General features: G+C 44.8%; 1 protein-coding gene across 6 annotated transcripts in view; it reads left to right on the top strand.

Annotated features, from left to right (window-relative positions):
- The first annotated feature begins 3,266 nt into the window (after positions 1–3,266).
- LOC147121474 (uncharacterized) overlaps positions 3,267–22,742 on the top strand; it is a 45,152-nt gene continuing 25,676 nt past the window's right edge. For 2 of the 6 annotated variants that reach the window (XR_015077556.1, XM_085981750.1), the window contains exons 1-4: positions 3,267–3,587; positions 10,589–10,677; positions 10,921–11,113; positions 17,526–18,872. Coding sequence is in view for 5 of the 6 variants with exons in the window: in XM_085981750.1 (XP_085837876.1) it covers positions 17,527–18,872 (1,346 nt within the window). In the remaining variant the exon portion in view is untranslated. Of the gene's footprint in view, positions 3,588–7,665; positions 7,700–7,860; positions 8,334–10,588; positions 10,678–10,920; positions 11,114–17,525; positions 18,873–22,742 lie in introns of those variants that run through there. The other 4 variants (XM_085981751.1, XM_085981752.1, XM_085981753.1 and 1 more) reach the window with 4 other exon arrangements.

Here is a 22,742-nt window from a genome sequence, read left to right as displayed (position 1 = left end):
GGGGAGGGGAAGGAAGAGGGGGAGGGGGGAGGGGGAAGGAAGAGGGGAGGGGGAGGGGAAGGAAGAGGGGAGGGGGAGGGGGAAGGAAGAGGGGAGGGGGAGGGGGAAGGAATAGGGGGAGGGGGAGGGGGAAGGAATAGGGGGAGGGGGAGGGGGAAGGAAGAGGGGGAGGGGAAGGAATAGGGGGAGGGGGATGGAATATGGGGAGGGCGAAGGAATAGGGGGAGGGGGAGGGTGAAGGAATAGGGGGAAGGAATAGGCGGAGGGGGAGGGGGAAGGAATAGGCGGAGGGGGAGGGGGAAGGAATAGGCGGAGGGGGAGGGGGAAGGAATAGGCGGAGGGGGAGGGGGAAGGAATAGGCGGAGGGGAAGGAATAGGGGGAGGGTGAAGCAATAGGGTGAGGGGGAGGGGGAAGCAATAGGGGGAGGGGGAGGGGGAAGCAATAGGGGGAGGGGGAGGGGGAAGCAATAGGGGGAGGGGGAGGGGGAAGCAATAGGGGGAGGGGGAGGGGGAAGCAATAGGGGGAGGGGGAGGGGAAGCAATAGGGGGAGGGGGAGGGGGAAGCAATAGGGGGAGGGGGAGGGGGAAGCAATAGGGGGAGGGGGAGGGGGAAGCAATAGGGGAGGGGGAGGGGGAAGCAATAGGGGGAGGGGAGGGGGAAGCAATAGGGGGAGGGGGAGGGGGAAGCAATAGGGGGAGGGGGAGGGGGAAGCAATAGGGGGAGGGGGAGGGGGAAGCAATAGGGGAGGGGGAGGGGGAAGCAATAGGGGGAGGGGAGGGGGAAGCAATAGGGGGAGGGGAGGGGGAAGCAATAGGGGGAGGGGGAGGGGGAAGCAATAGGGGGAGGGGGAGGGGGAAGCAATAGGGGGAGGGGGAGGGGGAAGCAATAGGGGAGGGGGAGGGGGAAGCAATAGGGGAAGGAGGAGGGGGAAGGAATAGGGGGAGGGGGAGGGGAAGGAATAGGGGGGAGGGGGAAGGAATAGGGGGAGGGGGAAGGAATAGGGGGAGGGGGAGGGGGAAGGAATAGGGGGAGGGGAGGGGGAAGGAATAGGGGAGGGGGAGGGGGAAGGAATAGGGGGAGGGGGAGGGGGAAGGAATAGGGGGAGGGGGAGGGGGAAGGAATAGGGGGAGGGGGAGGGGGAAGGAATAGGGGGAGGGGGAAGGAAGAGGGGGAGGGGGAGGGCGAGGGGGAAGGGGAGGGGGAAGTAATAGGGTGAGGGGGAGGGTTAGGAAGGGGGAGGGGTAGGGAGGGGAAGGGAGAGGGGAGGGAGGGGGAGGGAGGGGGAAGGGAGAGGGGAGGGAGGGGGAGGGGGAAGGGAGAGGGGAGGGAGGAGGGGGAGGGGGTCCTCTTTTTGTTTGAACCCAAAAAAACCAATTGGACTCTGAATAAACAAAAGTTCAACTAAATCTTAACAAATCAAATTAAAATTTGGTTTTCCGGGTTCATGATGCACTCCAGTCCCCGCGGCGCCCACCGGTCGCGGAAATACTCAAGCGCACCGGCGGACACCGCGTGCTCCATCTCCAGGGCGACCCGGGCGCGAACATGGCCGCGGAAGAGAGGCATGCAATCCGGCTGGACGACCCCCTCGACCGCCCGCTGCCTGGACCAATTGATTGCTCTTTTAGCCAGGCCCAGGAGCAGGCCCACAAGGAGGTCCCCCAGCCTGTCCGCTCCCCTCCGCACCGGGTGACCGTAGATCAAGAGCGTGGGACTGAAGTGCAACCAAAAATCGAGGAGCAGCCTCTTCAAGTAGTGAAAGAGGGGCTGCAACCTCTCACACTCCATATAAACATGAAACACGGACTCCTCCAAGCCGCAAAAAATGCAGGCGGCCTGGGAATCCGTGAACCTACTTAAAACCTTATTGCACGGGACCGCTCCGTGCAACACCCTCCAGGCCAAGTCCCCGATGGAACAAGGGAGGACTCCCGCGTAGAGAGCCCTCCATTGGGGACCTCCGCCACCGCCAGTCGGCAAGACGCCACGCCAAGTCGTGTCCGGATGGTAGACGAAGATGGCAAAGTGGAGACTGTGCAGGAGCAGCCCGTACAGAAAACCCCTCCGCGCGGAATGAAAAGGCACGGAGGGTATTTCCTCGAGACGGCTCAAGTTGTGAGGCGCCGGCTCCCGAGGGGAGTTTCGGGGCCGGGCGCCGATGAGGAATTCCGTCCGGATGGGGGTAAGCTCGGATGGGATCGCCCCACGTGCTTCAGCCGCCTCGATACACCTAGTGGAGTCGGGGCCCAGTGCCGCTTTCACCGATTCGATGGCTTCGGCCGCGAGCTGGACGTTGGCCCAGGACAGGCGCCACGCCAGCTCCTCCGGCGCCATCCAGCCCGCTCCTCCGGCATCGAGCAGGTCCCCGACTCTGGTCACCCCGCCAGGCACAGCCCTGCCCTCCGCCAGCCGCCCGAACCTGCGTTCGTGGAGGTGCGGATTCCTGAGCAGCGGCTCCCAAAGGAGAGCCGCCGCTCCTGACGGGGGAGAGCTCCGCCTGGAAGCGACGTAGTTCCAAACCCATAGTAGTTCCTGGTAGAAGACAGGCAGCTCCCGCAGGTCGGCACGCCTGCCGCCCACTTTCACAAACAGGAGCTGCGTGCCGTAATTGAGGCCGTGCAGCTGGCGGAAGAAAAACGTCGCCAGCGCACACCATCTCGGAGGATTCTCGACGTACAGGTATCTCTGCAGCGTCTGAAGACGGAAAGTCGCAGCCTGGGTGCGAAGGCACACCAGCGCCTGACCGCCCTCCCTAAGCGGGAGACACAGAACCGCGGCAGAGACCCAGTGCTTCCTTTTGTCCCAGAAGTCGATGAGCTTCTTCTGCATCTTGGCGACAAACGCAGGGGGAGGGATCAAAGTGACCAACCGGTACCACAACATGGCAGCCACCAGCTGGTTTATGACCAGCGCTCGACCCCTGTAGGACAACACTCGGAGCAGTCCTGTCCAGCGTCCTAGGAGGTGCGTGGTGCTCCAGGCGAAAGGCCTGAACTCCTCCAGCAGGGAGTCCACCCGCCACTGACCCACCAGGAGTCCGGAACATTTCTCCCAGTTGATCTTGGCGGAGGATGCGTCCGAGTAAATCTGCTGGCATTCCTGCATCCTCCGCAAGTCAGCGGGATCCGTGACCGTGAGGAGCACGTCATCGGCGTAAGCCGAGAGGACCACCTCCACGCCCGGCCCTTGCAGAGCCAGTCCCGTCAACCTCTTCTGCAAGAGGCGCAGGAAGGGAAGGGGGGGAGGGGCTGTTGGTCATGCGATGAAGCCTCTAGGAATGCATTCAAGCAGAGTTCGCAACGCCCAGTTCCGACCTGCCCCAGTCTGATGCCCAGGAGCGACTCGCAGCAGCGTTCTGAGGCCGCGCATGCGTACCTCGGCCAGGGTTGTTTCAGTCGGCGCTGCCCCTGCGCCTGCGCGTTGAGCGGCCCGGCGGGTGAGCGGAGCGCGAGGGGCGGCCGTTTGTCTTGTTGTGGTTTCTGGGCCGAGCTCGGGCCTCAGCGCCGCCCGATGGCCACTTAGAGTCCCGGCTTCACACAGTCGTGGCACCCGGGCCCGGCCGGGAGCAGCCTAGCCCCGGAGTCAGGTAAGTCCAGACAAGAGCCGCTGTAGTCGCCTGGGGTGAAGGGGGGACCGCGTTAGGGCTGGGCTTACCCCTGCTCGGGGCAGGAGCCTGTGTAGCCAGCCCGTCCGCCGAGGGGGACTGACAGCCGCCGGGGGAGGGAGATGTGCCCGGCACTGGGGAGCGGTTGTGGGGCTGAAAGACGGAGGAAAGGTGTGCCCGGGATAGCGGGGACTGGGTGAGGGATGGGCAGAGGGAGGTGTGTCCGGGTTGTGCTTGGGGCGCCGCCAGGTACAGTGCATCAGGTACACTACCCTTCGCCTAGTTTATAGAGGGTTTGGGGGCTGATATGATGCAGCCACTAAGGATCAACCAGTGCAACTTGTACCGCACTTGTAAACCTTTCATCATTTTCATATTGTAAAGATAAATGGCAAATGTTGGAAACCAACAGCAGCCAAGTCAACTCCCGGACAAGGACCGGTCAGTGCCAGGGGCTAGCGACTCTTCATTAAAACTGTGCTGATTAAAGAACCCACCCAAAGTGATCTCTTGATTTTTTTTTAATATTCATGCTTGGGATGTGGGCATCGCTGGTAAGGCTGGCATTTATTGCCCATTCCTTCTTGCCTTGTGGGCTTTCTTAAACCACACTGCAGTCCTTGTACCACACTTTCTTTGTAGCGGGTTGACCCAACTGTCGTGGTTAATACAACTGAGTGGCTTGTTAGGCCACTTCAGAGTCAATGGGCTCGATTTTAATAGCCCTGAGGAGGAGGGTTTGGAGGTGGTGGGCAGCAAAAATCAGAAAAACCTGCCTCCACACGATTTTCGTGAGTATCGGGTCAACTGCTCGGGACAGGTATTTAAGGCAGTTAACAGCCTGTTAACTGCCTTGCTAATCCTATTTTTATCATGGTTTCCCATTTTCGTGCCTTTTGCTCCTGTTTCCCGTCTTGTCAGAAACAGGCCATCTGCAAGGAGACAAGTTGTTGGAGGACATGATTTGTCGTCATTGATGCAGCACTTTAAAAGCGCTCCTGTAACATGGCTGACATTTAAATGCAACAACTTTGTTGTTGGAGGTTTGGGATAAGATTTTGCAACTCTACTGACCTTGTGACTGTTCAAGCTGACAGCCATTTGCAGTGTGACCTGATTGGAATCATTTCAGGCCACTTCGACTGTTTGCTTGTAGGCTTCATGCCTCAACTGAAATCTATAACAACGGGATGGGAACCATTTATATCCTCTCATCCTGGTCATCAGATTCGGAGGAAGAGCCGCGGCAGCACCACAACCAGCTACAGCAGCAACACCAGCACCAGGTGCGTCAATCTCCTCCTCACCCACCTGATGATGCACAGGGCGGAGGGCCTCAGCACAGGACTGCACCTTGCAGCAGGAGATACCCCCAACACAGGGTTTACAGGCAGAGGATCCGCTTCCTCATCTTGACTGAGCAGCAGTGCCAAAGGAGGCTGAGACTTTCGAGAGACGTAGTCGCTGACATCTGAGCAATGCTGCACCAACACCTGGAGCCCAGAAGAGCATGTGGACACTCCTTACCAGTTGCTGTCAAAGTCACCACCACACTCAACTTCTTTGCTTCGGGCTGCAGACATTAGCAGCATCTCCCAGTCGGCCGCACACACCTGCATCACGCAGGTCACCGATGCCCTCTTTGCAAAGGCGCACAATTACATCCACTTCTCCACGGATGGCCCAAGTGTGACGGCGTGCGCGGTTGGCTTTACCAGTATGGCAGCCTACCAATGGTGCAGGGTGTCATAGACTGCACCCATGTAGCCATTAGGACCCCCTATCACAACCCAGCTGTATTTGTCAACCGCAAGGGATTCCACTCCCTGAACGTCCAGCTGGTGTGTAACCACAGGAAGATCATCATGCATGTTTACGCAAAGTACCCTGGCAGTTGCCATGACTCCTTCATCCTGCGCCAATCTACTGTGCCTCAGCTCTTCCATCTGCCAACCCAACTTTCCGGATGGCTTCTTGGCGACAAGGGCTATCCCCTGAAAAAGTGGCTTATGACACCAATGAGGAGGCCATCAAATGATGCTGAGGAGCGGTACAATGCGAGTCACATATCCACCAGCAGCATCATCAAGCAAACCATCGGCTTGCTCAAAATTCACTTACTATGCCTAGACAGATCTGGAGGAGACTTGCAGTATGCACCAGCCAGGGTGTCCAGAATCATCGTGGTCTGCTGTGCCCTGCACAACATCGCACAGCACCGCAGCTTAGTGCTGCCGGATGAACAAGTGGCTCAGCATACAGCCTCCTCGGAGGAAGAGGATGAGGAGGAGGACGGTGAGCGACGCCTTGCGGGTCCGCGTGTGGCCAATCGAGCAGCAGGGACCACATTGCTGGCCGTCAGGCAAGGGATGCACTCAGCCATGCCAGATTTGCGTAAGGTTTCGCTTCAACCACAGGTGGCTGGCACTTGGAGATGCATATAAGTCCAACATTCTCAAAACCCCAGGCATCATCTGTCTAATAAACGGGGGTTTGCCACCACCAACATTCTACATGGAATTCTCCCTGAGCCCTCACTCTTGAACTTCCATTTCCCAGAACACAGAGGCCACACTTTAGGTCATCTCAGCAGATCATTAAAGCTTTTTCCACACTGAACCCATGTGCGTCTTTACACAGACCTCGAACTCACCTCAGCAATTTGCAGCCAAGCTGCCTTGGTTTGCTGAGGAGGTCTCCTCCTTGCGTTTCCAAGGAAGAGGCGCTCCTGACTTCCTCTAACTCCCTCCACAAGGGCATGGAGGGAGTCCTCATTGAACCTGGGTGCAGCCTTAGTTTTTGGGGCTGCCATTCCTGCAGCAGCCAGCACCTTTTAAGAGGAAAAAAACTAATGCTTTTGCGAAGGGGACATGGCCTCTTTAAATTTTTACCTGAAGTAACACATCATCAGAGGCGAGAATCTAACGCTCTGCAACCAATTGCCTGGAGGGACCTGCACATCGGCCATAACAAGGCCAATCAAACGAAAATAGTAACTGCTGGGAGGCTGCATCCGGGAGCGGCTCTGAAAGCTGCGGGCCCGTCCTCAACCCGCCTCCTCTGTAAAGATCGCAGCCAGAGTTAAGACTCAACCATGTTTGTGTGGGACTGGAGTCACATACAGGCCAGACCAGGTAAGGTTGGCAGGCTTTCTTCCCTAAAGGACATTGGACACTAGCGTTTTTACAACAATCCAATAGCTTCATGGTCATTTTTACTGATACAGCTTTTATTTCCAGATTGTTTTGTTAACTGAATTCAAATTCTCAAACTGCCTCAGTGGGATTTGAACAGGCCTCTGGATATATGGTCCAATAACATAACCACTACACTAATGTACCTCTGGTATAGATACTGACTTGCTGTGTAATTCCAGCACTTGCTGTTTTTATAAAATTTATGTTACCAATAGAGAAAAATTGCCATGCAGCTCTAGTAGAAATGAGTTTTAGAAATTTGTGTAGGTGAAGAAGAATTTGCTGACCTTTAGTTTTCCATTCTTGTGTGCATGTTCATAAGCTGAAACCTGCTTGTAAATCTCCTTTGCAGAAAGCAAAGTTATTTCAAATATTGGAGTGTTAGTCCTCAAAACCTATCCAGAGTCCATTTCTGCTGTATTGTTTTGTAGCTGTCACCACTTTGAACTCGCAGGTGCGACTGTGAGCTATCAATAAAAAGCTGCAATTAATTTGTAAAATCTTAGCTGGAAAATTAAAGTTGTTTACGAATGGATAGTGTGAAAGTACAGTTGCTTAATTCAAACTATCTAATTTCAAATTTTTAGCATCAAATTTCCATTGTTAGTTATAATTAATTCAGATTATTGGATAAATCAATTTTGAGCACAGAAAATTACTGAATATAGAAAGTATTTGTAAATTTAATTATTTTGATTTTGTTTTCTTACCTGTTAAACTGAGTTCCATCCACAGTAAAAGTGTATTCAGACATTTAATTGATTTAAAATAAAGTATTATTTTGCTTTAACAACAACTTGTTTTGAAAAAATCTGATGAATGGGTCTACCAGGTTTTTGTTTTTTCTTTTTCTTACTAACAAGAAACCAAAGTGAAGACCGGAGTAAAAGAGATGAGGTAAATTAGGAAGTGGTGTTTATGTGATACCAAGCTGGAGTTTTAAAAGTACAAATAAAAATAAAAACTGCAAATCTGAAATAAAAACTAAAAATGTTGGAGAAATATAGAAGGTTGGTCAGCGCCTGTGAAGAGAAAAGACAGATTATAATGTTTCAGTTGTGTATCAGGGCACATACTCGAAACATCTGTCTTTCTCTTTACAGATGCTGACTGACCTGTTGCATGTTTTCAGCACTTTCTCTATTTTTGAGTTTTAAAGGCTGTAATTTGCAGAAGGAAAGAATGACCAAGGAAGATAAGTTTCACAGTTTTGAGGACCAAGGAAAGAATGTATTTGTGTGTGACATACTTTGATTTCAACACAGAATATAGGGATGAAGAAGAGCATTTCGGATGACCTATTGCAACTTAGAAGGAACAAGAAAGGAAAGTTCAGAGGAATGCTGATCATAGTGGTTCCAATAAAATAGAAACAAGAAAGGTTGCAACAGAGAGAAGCAAAAAGAAAAATTGGAGGCTAGAGATGAGGAGTGAGACATCTAACAGACAGAAGGCTTTTCTTGTATCTGTCCTGGAATGTGTAGTGTTGGAACCTCCCTAACATGGTGTTGCAAATTCAAGAATTGAACAGGTGTGTACTTGAGTTATTGAAGGGAAATCAAGGGAATTTGAGTTCCATTTGAAGTCAGAGGAGATGGTGGGGCAAAGGTTCTTGTTAACTGAAGAAGAACTAGGGGTGTAACTATAAAAGGTAGCAGCTGTTGGATGGAGTGACATAAAGAAGGTACCTTTTTGAAGAACCTGAAGAAAACATAACTTTGGCCTGGGGAGTCAAAGGGCATGGATTGAATCTTTTAAGGGAAGAGTAGATAAACATTCAAAGTAGATGAAGTCACAGAGCTATGGGGAGAAACCAGACCAGGAAGTGGGATTAGTTTCAGATTGCTCTAGCATCGATCCAGCACAGAGACACTGGGCCAAATGACAAGCTGCTTTGCTGTAAACATCTGTGGCTCTATGTGGTGATTCAGCTATTGCACTGCAAGAGGAGAGCGGGTTGCGTGCACTGAAGGTTTGCAATATGAAGTAATTTGATGATTGTAGAGTGGAATCATCAGTAAAATAATTTATGGGGTCGGATGCTAAATTTAGGAGGTAATTTGTATGAGGAAGGAATAGAGTGGAAGAGGACAGAACCCTGGGAAACTCCTGAGTTAATGGAAAAATAGTCTTGAAACATGCTACCAATTACAGCATAGATGGAGGGTCATGCTCAAAGTTATGTTCATGATAACTTGTTTATAAATGTATAGTGTCAAATGCTGTCAAAAATTGGCAATGTAAAAGGCAAAGAGAAATTATGGTACTAGATCATGCCAAAAGTTTTGGAGATGTAAAAGGGAATGAGAAATGATTCACCAAAGTGTTCAAGAACACAATGTCAACTTGACTCTGGAAATTGTATGTATTGGCACCAGGTACTCAAAGACAATTTTAGCATTAAAGTGCTGAAAATTATCAGTAGAAAACTTAAAGGGAGAGATTTGTTTGTTTGATCAAATCAGTGATACATTTTTGAAGTACATTCACTTATTTTTATCAAGATATGGTTTACTCTCTCTAGCTACTGAAAGTGTTAGGAAAGAGAAAACAAATTGGTCTAATCAGTTGAGAGCCATTACAGTACTTAAAAATTCAAACTCGGGAGTCCTTTACTTGTGCCATTGGTTGAGGTTATGTTTATACTTATGTGAAATATTGTGACCTAGTGTGTTTTGACATGTAATGTACGTATAATCTCAGAGAGCCTTTTGATTGGCTCTCCAGGATTGCTTCGGATCCAATTTGCTTGTTTGAAGGATGGGGGAAGTTTCCTCCTGGGGGTCTGCTGGACCCCTTTGGCAGTAATTGTGAGCATATGGTGAATATTTGCTGCTGTGGTATAACTATACTATCTTCCTTACTTCAGTGGTAATTTACAGCTGGCAATAACTTGGACCGTCTATAATTATTTAATTAGAAATAAACCACTTGTTAGCAAGTGGCTTTAATTTGCAATGAAAGTGACCAAAAGAAGTTAGTGTTTTTTTCATTTCTAACTTTTTAGCAAAATAATTTTTAGTATGAAGATTAAAAATGGCATATATTGCATTGTGCGCTGCTAGATTGACCTCCACTTCACTAAATTCCCTATCTTGGTTCTGCTGAATGAAGAAATATCCAGCAGACACCCCACACTTCTCATTTTTGTCTTTGATATCTACCAATCATGGAAACCCATCAGTATACATAAATCACTAAAGCAAACTTCTGAGAATTCCACATAAGTAGATTTTTTTTATTTGCCTGACATGGAGTTGGAGCGAACACTTTCCCTATATGGACACATCCCACTTGCATAAACCTGGAGAACTTGGGTGCAGGTTGGCCCTAGCTTATGTTTTTTTTCACTGCTCCCTTTCCAAGAAGATGCTAACTGGTTGTTCAAAACTGCATTGTTTGACTGAGGCTTATTTTGCCAGCTCACGTGAATGTAACTGATTCTGTGGCACTTTTTGAAGAGGAGCAGAGAGTTCTCCTGGTGTCCTGAAAGTAGGTCACAGGAGTTGCATAGCCTCAGGGATGCAATGGTTATGCTCTCACTGAAGGACAATGTATTCTCAATTTAAAAGTATTACCTATCATTTAGTCTGCTGTAACAGCTTGCCTCTTCAGCACATTGAAGCTTATGAAAAAGAATATTGTTCAATAAAATATCTGATTTAAAAACAGGAATTTAGAAAAATAACAAAGTTGTTTAATATTCATAAAATTAATCTGAAAAAGGTTGCTGAACTAAACTGAAGGTGGCACACAGTGATAAAGACTCCACTGCTATGCCCTTAGGAAAATCTTATCAGCTGCTGAAAGAAGGATAAGCATCATCTTCAGCTTTCTTAGAAAGAAGATTCAAATAAATAACTCATTTGTGCCTGGTAAGTTAATTTACAATACATCGTGATGTACTTTAATCTATGCAACTAATGCATATAATTTTTATATAAATTACTTATCACTTTATAGAGACTTATCACTTTTATAGAGATTTAATCTGAAGTTGCAATGTTCATTGTCATCTTACATCTACAACCTGTGAATAAAAACAATGCTTTTCAGATCAGAGAGGTTCACAGATCTTTTGATCAACATAAATTCATTCAGCTTTCATATCTTCACAGATTGATTTACATTACGATCTGGTAAGAAAATTTGTTCGTGAGAAGGAAAGGGGAAAACGGCAAATCCAAAGTACAACAGAATTAACACCTTTGGAGGAGTTGGCATCCAACACGATACATTGGGAGGAAGACCTCTCCAAGGCACGAACTTCCATAGGTCATCCTCACTTGGAAGTGACTATCAGCCATAGGGGTCAGTTTTAAGAAAGTCGATCCAAAAATGTTGTTCCAGATCCTGGAGTACAGGATGCTACTTTATGCAGCTGCTTCAAATCAAATTCCAGTGCAACACAGAGGTGATCCAGTACCCAGATAGCCAAGCAGGTATACTTTGTAGTCACTCTGTTGACTATGCTGGTGTGTGGCCAGCTATGGCCCTTCAGTGCAATGCAAGATGATTGTTAGGGAGAGCTCAATCGATGACCAGACTTGTCAAATAGACTAGAGTACCACTATAGCTAATATGTCATTTTAATTTTGAGGTTGACCCTGTGGAGATTTATGCCATAGAGAGAGAGAATTTAAAAATTGTATTGTATATAACTTCATATAAATGATTTACTAATGCTAACTTGGCTCAGTTGTTAGCACACTCGCCTTGGAATCGAAAGGTTGTGTGTTCAAGCCGAACTACAGACATGAGCATGTAATCTAGGCTGGTATTTCAGTGCTCTAGTAAGGGAGAACTGTAAAATCCAAGCTCCTTTGCCTGCTCAGCTGGATGTAAATGATCCCATGCCACGGTGAGCTGGCCAACTTCCTCACTCAACCAAAACATCAAAAACAGATTACCTTGTCATTCATTTGCTATTTGTGGGGCCTTACTTTGTGAAAATTGACTGCTGCATTTGCCTCAAAAAGCAGTCAAATGGTTGTAAAGCATTTTGGGATGCCCTGAGAGCATAAGACACTATGAATGCAGTTTCCTTCGTCCTTCCAAGTAACCATGTGAATTGTTTTGAATTTTGCTTTTACTGTGTTACAAATAAATGATTCATTAACATTTGATGATTTTGCAAAATAAATCACTAAATTTGATTATTCTAATGCTTCTCCAGTTTGTTTCTCCTCAATGTAGGTAACTAATTAAAATTAACATGAGGGCTGTCTCGCTCTCTTTCCCACCAAAGCCCTCCGTTCACACTACTGTTCTGCAACTTATTCTCTTGTCTTCTAGGTCTTTGTTTTAAACTTTTTGTAACTTAGATATGAAAATAGAAACATTAAAACAAAAATAAATCATTAATTTTGTAATCAGTACAATAAAAAAACAATTAAACATTTATGGTGAATATATTTTACATTAGTACTTTGTGTTAAAATAAAAACTATCAGATCTTTTGTGTTGCTCATGATGTGCTGAAGGAGATGTTATTTTATGACAGGAACATGATAACATACAATGTATTGATCATCTCCAATGGGCATTGCTCAAGGAATTAAAAAATGTTTTATCTCTGCCTGTAACACTGTTTCTTCCTGTAATTCTTTTCTGTTACTCCAAATTCATTCTCCATCTATCTCGCTCTCGCTCTCTCTCCCCTGTCTGATGCTTCAATTGTTACTGTGTGGCTCTCACACATTCCTTTGGTGATGCACTCATTATGTCCTTTTTTATGGTCTATCTCATGCAAGAGGATAAGCGACATCATATGTTGACATTAGGAGAGGCTGCTGGATATGTGCTTCATTATGGGCTGTTGAGATAGAGGAGCTGGGACTCATTGTGGGCGGGGGTAATACTTTTGGAAGCAAACAGTGGGTTGGCGTGTAGGAGGGATGCATCTAGTGGTTATTATGCAATGCGGGAATATAGGCGGGGAGGTCTAGAAATACCATTAGGATTGCAGTTTGTACTAGGAGAACTTTTAAGGTGGCTCTAATTGTATCAGGGTCAGGCTGGAGAATTCCAAGTCCTTGTAGAATGGGCTGAGAGTAGTTGGAGGGAAATCTGGAGATTGGGGGTCGAGGAGCACTGCAGGGGGGTGGGGAGGATTGCTGGAGTGTAGGCAGTCAGAGCAGGGATGTCAATAATTGCAATGTTTTCTATCAACAAACCACTCATGATTGAGGTTTTTTGCTTTCAAAATTTAACTTAAACTTAAAGGAAAACATGCTTTCTGACTGTTTCCGTAGCTAGAATATTTGTTTATATCTTCTATCAACAAAACATAGGTGAAAAAGGTTTTGTTTGCTTTCAAAATTTAACTCATTTAACAATCACAACGAATGAGAAAAGACACTGTCTATCCTGTGTCTTGGTTAATGAGCTTTTTGAAATTTATACACCTGCCGCAACTTTAATCAGTACAGCCTGTCACCTTTGCTCGGTCCCACTCACAAACATATGCACACACACACAAAACCTCCCTGTTTTTAAAAAGTCAACATAAATTGTACCTGAAAAAAACCTTTGAAGTTCATCCTCAAGCTTTTCTTCAAATAATTTTCAAGAATAACCAAATAGATTCTGTTATAAACTGAGAGAAGCGTTGAATAATTTGCTAGCTTAAATGCAACTGACGCATCTTGGGGAAAATGTGCACACTACATGCTCCATCTGCTTTCAGCTGACAGCTGACTCTGGACAAAAATATCAAGTCTCAAGCCTAGCCTTTTGGGGGAGACTGAGGCCTTCAAGTAAAAGCTTCAACTCGTGGCATCTGGTAGGAGTGGAAACTTTACCCATTAGTGCACTAGTAGTGAGTTGGCTGGCTTATAAAGTCTTTAATAAATATAATTTTATGTGAACAGAAATGATCTGATAAAACACTCAAAAGTTTATAATTTACAGATTCCAACTTTTCATACGAAGAAAAAGTCCCTAAAGCTAAAATATGGTTCAGAAGACAGATTTTTTAACTGCATTTTTGCAGAAATAAGCAAGTGACTAAAAAAGAACTATATTCTTGATTAACTCTCCAAGCCGCTAACAAAGAAGTTATAATTACAGGAGGCGGCTACCTGCGGAATTCAGAACAGAAAAGCGCAGTTGTTAATAAATTTAAGTAAATGTATTCATTTGCCTGAAATAAAGTTTTGAGATTGCAACCTCTCTCTTTGAAAGTCTTTTGGAAAACAGTAAAGAACTCTCAAATCCACACACAAAGGGTATCATCTCATGCTGATACATAGATTATAGGCAGGGAAATTCTGCAAACTGCACAGATGTGGCTGAAAGATTGTCGGACTGCTGTGAGCTTAAAAATATTCAGTGATGCTCAGGCTTTTGAGAGAATGAGACCTTGAAGTAAAAGCTTTAATGGCGGTATTAAAAGCCACATAAACAATTCAGTGGGTAAATGTAAAAGGAAGAAAGGAAAGACTTGCATTTATATAGCGCCTTTCACAACCACCGGACGTCTCAAAGCGCTTTACAGCCAAGTGTAGTCACTGTTGTAATGTAGGAAATGTAACCATGTTATTGTGAAAGGTGTACTTTTATTTTGTTTAAAACTTTATTCTGGACATTATAAATTCCTGTTGCTGAGTAAAGATGGAGAATGAAAATGTTTTGAAAAACATTTGGAGTGATTCTGTTGCTTGATCAAGAAAATGTGATGGCAAAACATTTATACAGGGACTGTTTTGCATCTTTATAAGGGGTTTTCCCATTATAAATGTTTACCTAATGATTTTCAGTGTTGAATGTTGATATAAAAAGCATGACTCAAAATTGTGGCACAGGAAGTCAGGTTTGTGGACAGGAATTGTGTGCTTATATGCTAGAAAGTGAAATGTTCCAGATATTCAGAAAGAAAGGGAAAACAACATAGAAAGAGACAAATGTTGTATGAGTGCCATAAAGAGAATAGGAGACATTCTGAAGTGAAGAGATGGAAATAAAGAGATACTAATGCATGTCCTTCAACTTATTGTGTGCAGAGGCACAGAAGATCTGCGGTTTTATGTAATTAGTAAAACAATTCTATTGATTTGAAACTTTCGTGATACTGGGATAGTTACACTGGAGTCTTGGTGCCAGCAAAAATGCATCTTCATAAGGTCTTTAATCTGTTCAAAATTATTAAGTCTTCTGAAGTTTTTTATTGAAGAACTGCTGCAAAATTTTGGAGGGATTTCTGTTTATTGGAAGATTGTTCAAGTAAATGTTGATTACAAGGGGTTTTAACTTAGCCATATTTGCGTAATCTTAAGGAAAATTACAATGCAAAGCACAGTGCTGTTTTTGATACTTGTTTTCTACAATTGTACATTAATTTCCTTAATGTGGACTTGCTACTGTTCAAACTGTTTTATAATATAAACTCGCCTGTCTTGTATCCTAAAAATCTGCAAATCACTAGGCAGTAACTTCTGTATTACCTGGGGGAGACATTCAACATCACTGTGCTCATTTTTTGAGCATTAAATCAATGTTGTGATTAATTTCAGGCACAACCTCCTGCGCCTGATTGCCCCTAGAAGTGCGTCGGCTGCCAAATTAGGTGTGCAGGGTGCCTGCCTGAAACGGTGTTATGTGTCTTGCAATGCAAATCAGGGTCTTAATGCTTGTTGTAGGATCTCAATTGAAATTGGTCATCAGATCAGCGGAGCTTGCAGCCACATGTTCCGGGTCTTGAGCAGTCTAACCAGTGGCTCTTAAAGGGCCGCTGGAGACCACTCCTCCTCATTCCACAAAAATACTGCCAAGCTGCTCAAAAAAAAAAAAAGTAAGAAAACTTTTCAATAGTTTCGTTTCTATGAAACAAGAGCAGCAGGAATTTCTCTACCCCTGTGTATGTGCATGGCTATCTCTCTTGTATGTGTCTCTCTGTATATGTAGGCATCATGCATACTCTCTTTAATAAATACATTACTTGCTACTATCTCCCAAAACTAGTTCATCTTGCTACCTCTCAAAAGCCTCCAAAAAGTAATCTCATTGATGATGTGTCACCTCTGGCTCACTGAGTAGCACTCTCACCTCTGAGTCCAAAGGTTGTGGTTTCAGGTCCCACTCCTGACACTTGAGTACAAAATTTAGGCTGATACTCCAGTGTAGTACTGAGGGAGTGCTACACTGTCTTTCAGCTGAGACATTAAATGAAGACCCTGTCTGCCCTCTCAGGTGGACGTAAAAGATTCCATGGCACTATTTCGAAGAAAAGCAGGGGAGATCTCCCGGTGTAATTATCGCTCAACCAACATCACTAAAACAGATGATCTGGTCATTCACATTGCTGTTTGTGGGACCTTGTGCACAAATTCGCTGCCACATTTCCTATATTACAACAATGACTACACTTCAAAAGTACTTAATTGGCCCTGGGATGTCCAGAGGTTGTGAAAAGTGTTATATAAATGCAAGTCTGACTTTATGTCTTGAGTTTCTCTTCCTATCCCAAAGTTCCTCCTTGTTAGCTGATCGTTGTTGACCTCTCCCCTTGTAAAGCACTCTAAGACATTCCTTTTATGTGAGGAATGCTATATAAATGCATGTTGTTGCTGTGTAGATCCCCCCCACAGCATTTTCTTACATTTTATCTTCTGATCTCATACGTGCAAATAGCGATGACCTCAAACCACTTATCAGACACTGCAGCTCAGTGCTTAAAGGTGAGAAAAGCCTTGTCTGTTGGATCTTGCACCCACCTGGTTCTCTCAGTTTACAATAAATCAAACCATTGGAGCAGTAATAGATTATAAATATCATGGCGCAGTTATACTTTCTGTACATGTTTTCAGCATTCAAGGGAGGCAAGGTTACTGTATTTTCTGGAAACATATTTTTTCCTGCAATGTACATCTCTGATTAACATCTGATTGCAATCCAGTATTTACGTTTCAGAGTTCCATTTTAAAATTCTTTCATTGCAGTTATCCTGGTCAGCACCTTTCGTGCCCTGAAATTGTGTCCCTCTTTTTTTTCTGAAATACAACAAACAACTAAAGCACTTTGTACATTGGTCAAGTGATTGTTCTTCATGTGAGTATGGACAGCAAGTACCAGCCCAACCTGACGTCCATATGCACATACGTTCCAGCAGCAGTCACTGGAAGTGAATCTGAGCTGGAATCCTAGCTGTTTTATTTTCCTTTTCTAGCACAGGGAAACTAAGACTAATTGGAATGGTTCATCACTACCACATTTGAGATCAACTAATTCAGCACAGACATTTTCAGATTGGGGTCTCCAGATCCTATGGGATTCACAAAGGAAGTCTTGTCTTAGCATGTTATTTTGTTGCTTTATACTGTTTTTAGGAAGTTAGGACAGCCATTTCGAAGTTTGGAAACCTCTGGACTACCAATAAAGTAAAAGTTAACTTTTTCTCCCAAAGGGAGTGATGATGATGATGATGGGAAGATCATAGTGCCAAGCAGGTCTCCAAATGGTTTCTCAGCTAAGGATTGAACTTAATACATGAAGATCACAGGAGAAAAAAATGGGGGAAAGAAAATAGTATTAGAATTTTTTTCAGATCTAAGTTCTGGACCTTGGAAGTGGAATTATTGACCCTTGGATAATGAATTCACTTAAAAATGATTGATGTTATTTCCCCCTTTGTTTAACAATAGTCATTTATAGGATGTAAGAGTAACATATTTAAATGACCTGTGTTTTATTTCATTTTTATATTTTCCTGTTCCTATTCCAAAAGGATGGATCCATACAGAGTTACCATGGAATCAAAGGCTGCTGCTTCAAATCTTCTGAGTGCACTGCACGCTTTCTATCAATTTGGCCATCTGTGTGATGTGACTGTCCATACAGAGCACCTTGGGGTTCAAGAAGAGTTTGCTGCTCACAGAGCAGTGCTGGCTGCCTCTAGCAATTACTTCAGAGAAATATTCCTAAGGGACGAGCTGTCTGAGAAAAAGAAAACTACAGTCACCTTACAGGATATTTACACTGAGGATTTTACCTCCTTTTTAGAGTTTGTATACACAGCAAAAATGGAGATTGAGCCCCAGAAAGTATATCGAATGCAGGAGGTTGCTGAAAGATTAGAATGTAAGGATCTTGTGGAAGCCTGCGAGCATCTGAAAGTGAAGCTATCAAAGCAAAGCCCAGATGTGAAGGGGCAAGTTTGCCAAGAGTACCAGCTTGCTGGTAAAGCTGAAAGTGATTGGAATAAGACACACTCACAGCATCTGGACAGCCAGGAGATGGAGAGTTCATCCAGGATTGTTGCTGCACCAATGAAAAACAGACTTTGGGACAAAGTGCCAAAAAAGAAAACCTTTGAAACTAGCCAGCCACAGTTAGAACACTGCACACAGCGGGGAAGTGTAAAAGAAGTCACTGAGTCAATCACTGTCATTGATCCTAGCACAGGAATGGTTAAATCGACTACCTATACCACAGAAGAGGTGAATGCGGAAGATACTGATGCTGTTGATGAGTTTAGGCAAAAGGATGATTGTAAAACTGATCCAATAATCCAGGTAGATTCCCCAGAAACACTAATTGTGATCAAGAAATTGCACTGTCTGGAAGATGAAGATGGAATGCATGATGAGCCTGAAGGCTCAGATAGTAACGAGCTGAAAAAAATGACTAGGAGCGCTTCCAAACGCATGCCTCAGAGTTACACATGTGACAAATGTAACCAGACTTTTCAATTTTTGAAACCATATCAAACTCACATGGGTGCTGAACATGGTATTACCATTGTGGTAAAGTACAGTTGCAATATGTGTTCTCAGCTCTTTTCCAATCATCAGAACCTAAGACAGCACAGACTGACCGTTCATAATAATGAGCGTCCCTTTGCATGTTCATTGTGCGACAAGCGATTTAAACGCCAAAAGGACATCAATGACCATGTTAGGAGAGTGCATGAGAAGAAAAGAACGCCACAGACATGTCCTTACTGTGACAAAATTATTAGTTCAAAATGTGGACTGACCGTTCACATCAGAACACATACAGGAGAAAAGCCATATAAATGCCAGTATTGTCCAGCAAGCTTTGCTCAGCGGTCTGCTTACAACACTCACGTAAGGTATTACCAATTTGTGTATATATTACTGTTTGACTTTCTGAACTGATCTGTTTCTTTATATTATACAAAAGCACCCATGCTGTATTTTTTTTAAAGGAAGTTGGAATCAAGAATAGTATTCCTAGTGTTCCTAATCCTGCCAGAGAAAAATATATAGTAGCTAGCAATAAACCAATATTTCCATGTCCGCAGTTTAAAATTCAGAATTCTCCTGAAATCTGTACAGTTGAGATCCTGTATATCTATCCATTGAGTAGGATCCATCCAGTTAGTGTTTGATCAGGTTGATAATAGGGTTTGAAATAGCCCTGATGTATCAGTCCAAGTCTGGTACATTTATCAATGGCTTCTAGATGGTGAGAGCATGCCTAGCTCATGAATGAAAATAAATGTTCTATGTCTTCAAAAAAATGTAACCATATGATACTCTATCTCAGGAAACAAATTACCTTTTCACCGTTGAGTCTACTACTGTATACTCTTTGTCTATTATGGTATCAGAAAGAAAATCTCATTGCAATAATTTGCAACAAAGCAGCTAGAATATCTGTGACCATGCCAAGGAAGGAGCTCTCTAGCAGCAAATGTGCTCAGGTGTGAACTGAGTTTTCAGAGCCGTCTCTTGAATCCCCAGTCTAGTTCCAGTAAACAAAGCAATGCTGACCCTTTGAATACTGAATGGTAATTGTAGCACATCTTAAAATATAATAGTTTTTATCCTGTAACCTCTGCAGAAGCAATTTTCAGTGTGTTTATAAAGTTGAATGTTCAGGAAATGCATGGAACTTCAGATAATTTCTTTAAATTATTTTTGGTTCAGAATTGCAACTGTCAGTGAGGCTAAGGAAACTTATTAAAATCTCAATAATAATACCACATCAATCACATATAGCGATCTGATTTCCTGATTTGTTCAAAAGTGAAAGGCAACCATTGCAAGGAATGACAATTCCCCCTCTTTCTCTACCCCCCCCCCCCCCCCACCCCAAATACCATTGATTTTTCAAAATGAGCCGGTTGCTTTAAAGGCAATCTTTTTATACCAGTGATAGTTTAGTCTGCCTGTATTTAAAATTCAAATAGGATGAAATTGGAGGACAGAAAATGAGTGCACTGACTAAGTAAGGAATGCAAAGTGTTCATGCTTTTAGTGGCCCAAGCGCCAAAACAGATTGGGCCAGGTCTTGCTGGAGCGGGGCATTTTGCGGCGTACGGCATTAGTTTTTCCCGCACCCTTCAACTCAAAGTTTTTGCTCTAACTTGCTGGAAGTGCAAGCTGATAACTGCGTGGTGAGGGCAACGGGGCATCTGGGACCTTAGTTACCCATGGGACCAACAGTCTGTTTACTTAACCAAGAGATTTAGGGATTGCGAAAGAAACAGAAGAACCACAGAAGGAGGGTAAAATCGGGTACAGAAAGAGAAATAAAGGCCAGAATTTTGCCGGCGCTTGGGGTGGGTTTGGAGGCGGGACATCCGGCAAAATCGCAAAGATTGACCGGGTCAGAAACCCGCTGTCAGCCCGCCTCCAATCAATCTTCCCAAGTGTCGGGTCCCCGATTTGCACATGGACCCGACACATAGCAGTGGGAAGAGGGTTATGGCCACTTAACTGCTTGTTAACAGGCAGTTAAGAGGCTTTTTGCAATTTTGACAGATCTACTGCGGGCTTCCCGACATCCGGACACCACACCAGGTAAGTGTGGCGTGCTGTGGGTCTACTATAATGTTTCTGCATTGATGACAGCTGCAGAAGTGGCGTGAAGGTTCCAATGGTGCACTGGTGAGTTTCATAACATAAGAAATAGGAGCAGGAGTAGGCCAATCGGCCCCTCGAGCCTGCTCCACCATTCAATAAGATCATGGCTGATCTGATCCTAACCGCCAATCTACTATCACAGAACCATCTCCTGAAACTAACAGAATTAGACACACGAAATAGGAGCAGGATCAGGCTACACGGGCCCGCTCCGCTACCCACAGGGCCATGACCGATCCGAACCTAGACTCATGTCCAAATTCCTGCCCGCTCCCTGTAACCCTTTATTCCCTTTACTTCTAGGAAACTGTCTATTTCTGTTTTAAATTTATGTAATGATGTAGCTTCTACAGCTTTTTGGGGCAGCATATTCCATGGACCTACCACCCTCTGAGTGAAGTAGTTCCTCCTCATCTCAGTTTTGAAAGAGCAGCCCCTTATTCTAAGACTATGCCCCCTAGTTCTAGTTTCACCCATCATCGGGAACATCCTCCCCGCATCCACCCGATCCAACCCCTTCACAATCTTATATGTTTCAATAAGATCGCCTCTCATTCTTCTGAACTCCAATGAGTAGAGTCCCAATCTACTCAACCTCTCCTCATATGTCCATCCCCTCATCCCCGGGATTAACCGAGTGAACCTTCTTTGTACTGACTCGAGAGCAAGTATGTCTTTTCTTAAGTATGGACACCAAAACTGTATGCAGTATTCCAGGTGCGGTCTCACCAATACCTTGTACAACTGAAGCAATAACCTCCCTATTTTTATATTCTATCCCCCTAGCAATGAAAGCCAACATTCCATTGGCCTTCTTAATCACTTGCTGCACCTGCATACTAACCTTTTGAGTTTCATGCACCAGGACCCCCAGATCCCTTTGCACTTCAGTACTTTCCAGTTTCTTGCCATTAAGATAATAACTTGCTCTATGATTTTTCCTGCCAAAGTGCATAACCTCACACTTTCCAGTATTGTATTCCATCTGCCAAATCTCTGCCCACTTACTTAGCCTGTCTATGTCCCCTTGCAGGTTTTTTATGTCCTCCTCACTCACTACTTTCCCTCCCATCTTAGTATCATCTGCAAACTTTGATATGTTACACTCGGTCCCCTCCTCCAAATCGTTAATATAGATTGTAAAGAGTTGGGGACCCAGCACTGACCCCTGTGGAACACCACTAGTTACTGATTGCCAGTCCGAGAATAGTCAGAGGTAAGATAATGTTGGGAAAATAATTTTTAATGCATTTAGACTTTTCTGTAGGTAACAAGTTTTGAATTGTATGTGTAGTCCCACCTCATTGGGAGAACCTCTCTCTCCAGTGAAGGAGCGCTTCTGTAACCTCGCCTGCAGCTGCCATGTGTTCTAGCCTAAGGAGGGAGTCACTGGAGAGCCTGGGTGCAAGAGCTCACCTTTGTACAGTGATTGTCAGTGTTTGCAGCACCTCGGCACTGTCGAACACTGAGAAATCAGCTGTCAAAAAAAATGTGCGTGGCCCCTTTAAGAAATCCGGCAGATGATGCATCATCAACTGACGTCATCTGACATTGGCTTCCTCTTAACAGGGCGGGCTTAACAAGGCCAATTGACGCAAAATCACGTTTGTGCGTCTGATGTCATTGGGGGCGGGACTGGAACCCAGAAGGCAGCTGTCCCGCTCCCAAGCCGCCTCGCACCGAAAAATCGAGCCCAAAGAGAGGGAAAGAAAGATTGGATTATGAGAGAGAGAAAAAAGACAAAGGAAAAGTAAGAAAAAAAATTAAATTTGATATTTTAAAAATCTCTAAACAATTGACTACATACAGAAATGAAATTGAACAGTTTAAAGTGTTTCCTTTCTGAGCCAGAGAGGTTCATTGGAATTGCATTAACAATTGTCACGTCATTAAAAAGATACTTACGCTCTTAAACTCGCCACAGATAAGTTTGGTAAATAACGGCCAACTTATGTGCAAATCCAGCAAGTTCTTAAAAATAACAGGGAGGCTGAGGGTGAGATGTCATTTGTGCGAATCAAATGACAGTGCAGTGCAAATGGACCAGAAAGTTCTGGAGATTTGCAACTCCCGTGTTTCTTAATCCCCTGGATTTGCTGGCTGATTTGCAC

The sequence above is a fragment of the Somniosus microcephalus genome, chromosome 3 (assembly GCF_052327205.1).
Source record: "Somniosus microcephalus isolate GS21.2 chromosome 3, FLI_Smic_1.0, whole genome shotgun sequence".
NCBI classification, from domain to species: domain Eukaryota; kingdom Metazoa; phylum Chordata; class Chondrichthyes; order Squaliformes; family Somniosidae; genus Somniosus; species Somniosus microcephalus.
The sequence above is the reverse complement of the archived record's forward strand: the minus strand, read 5'-3'. Positions and strand labels throughout refer to the sequence as shown.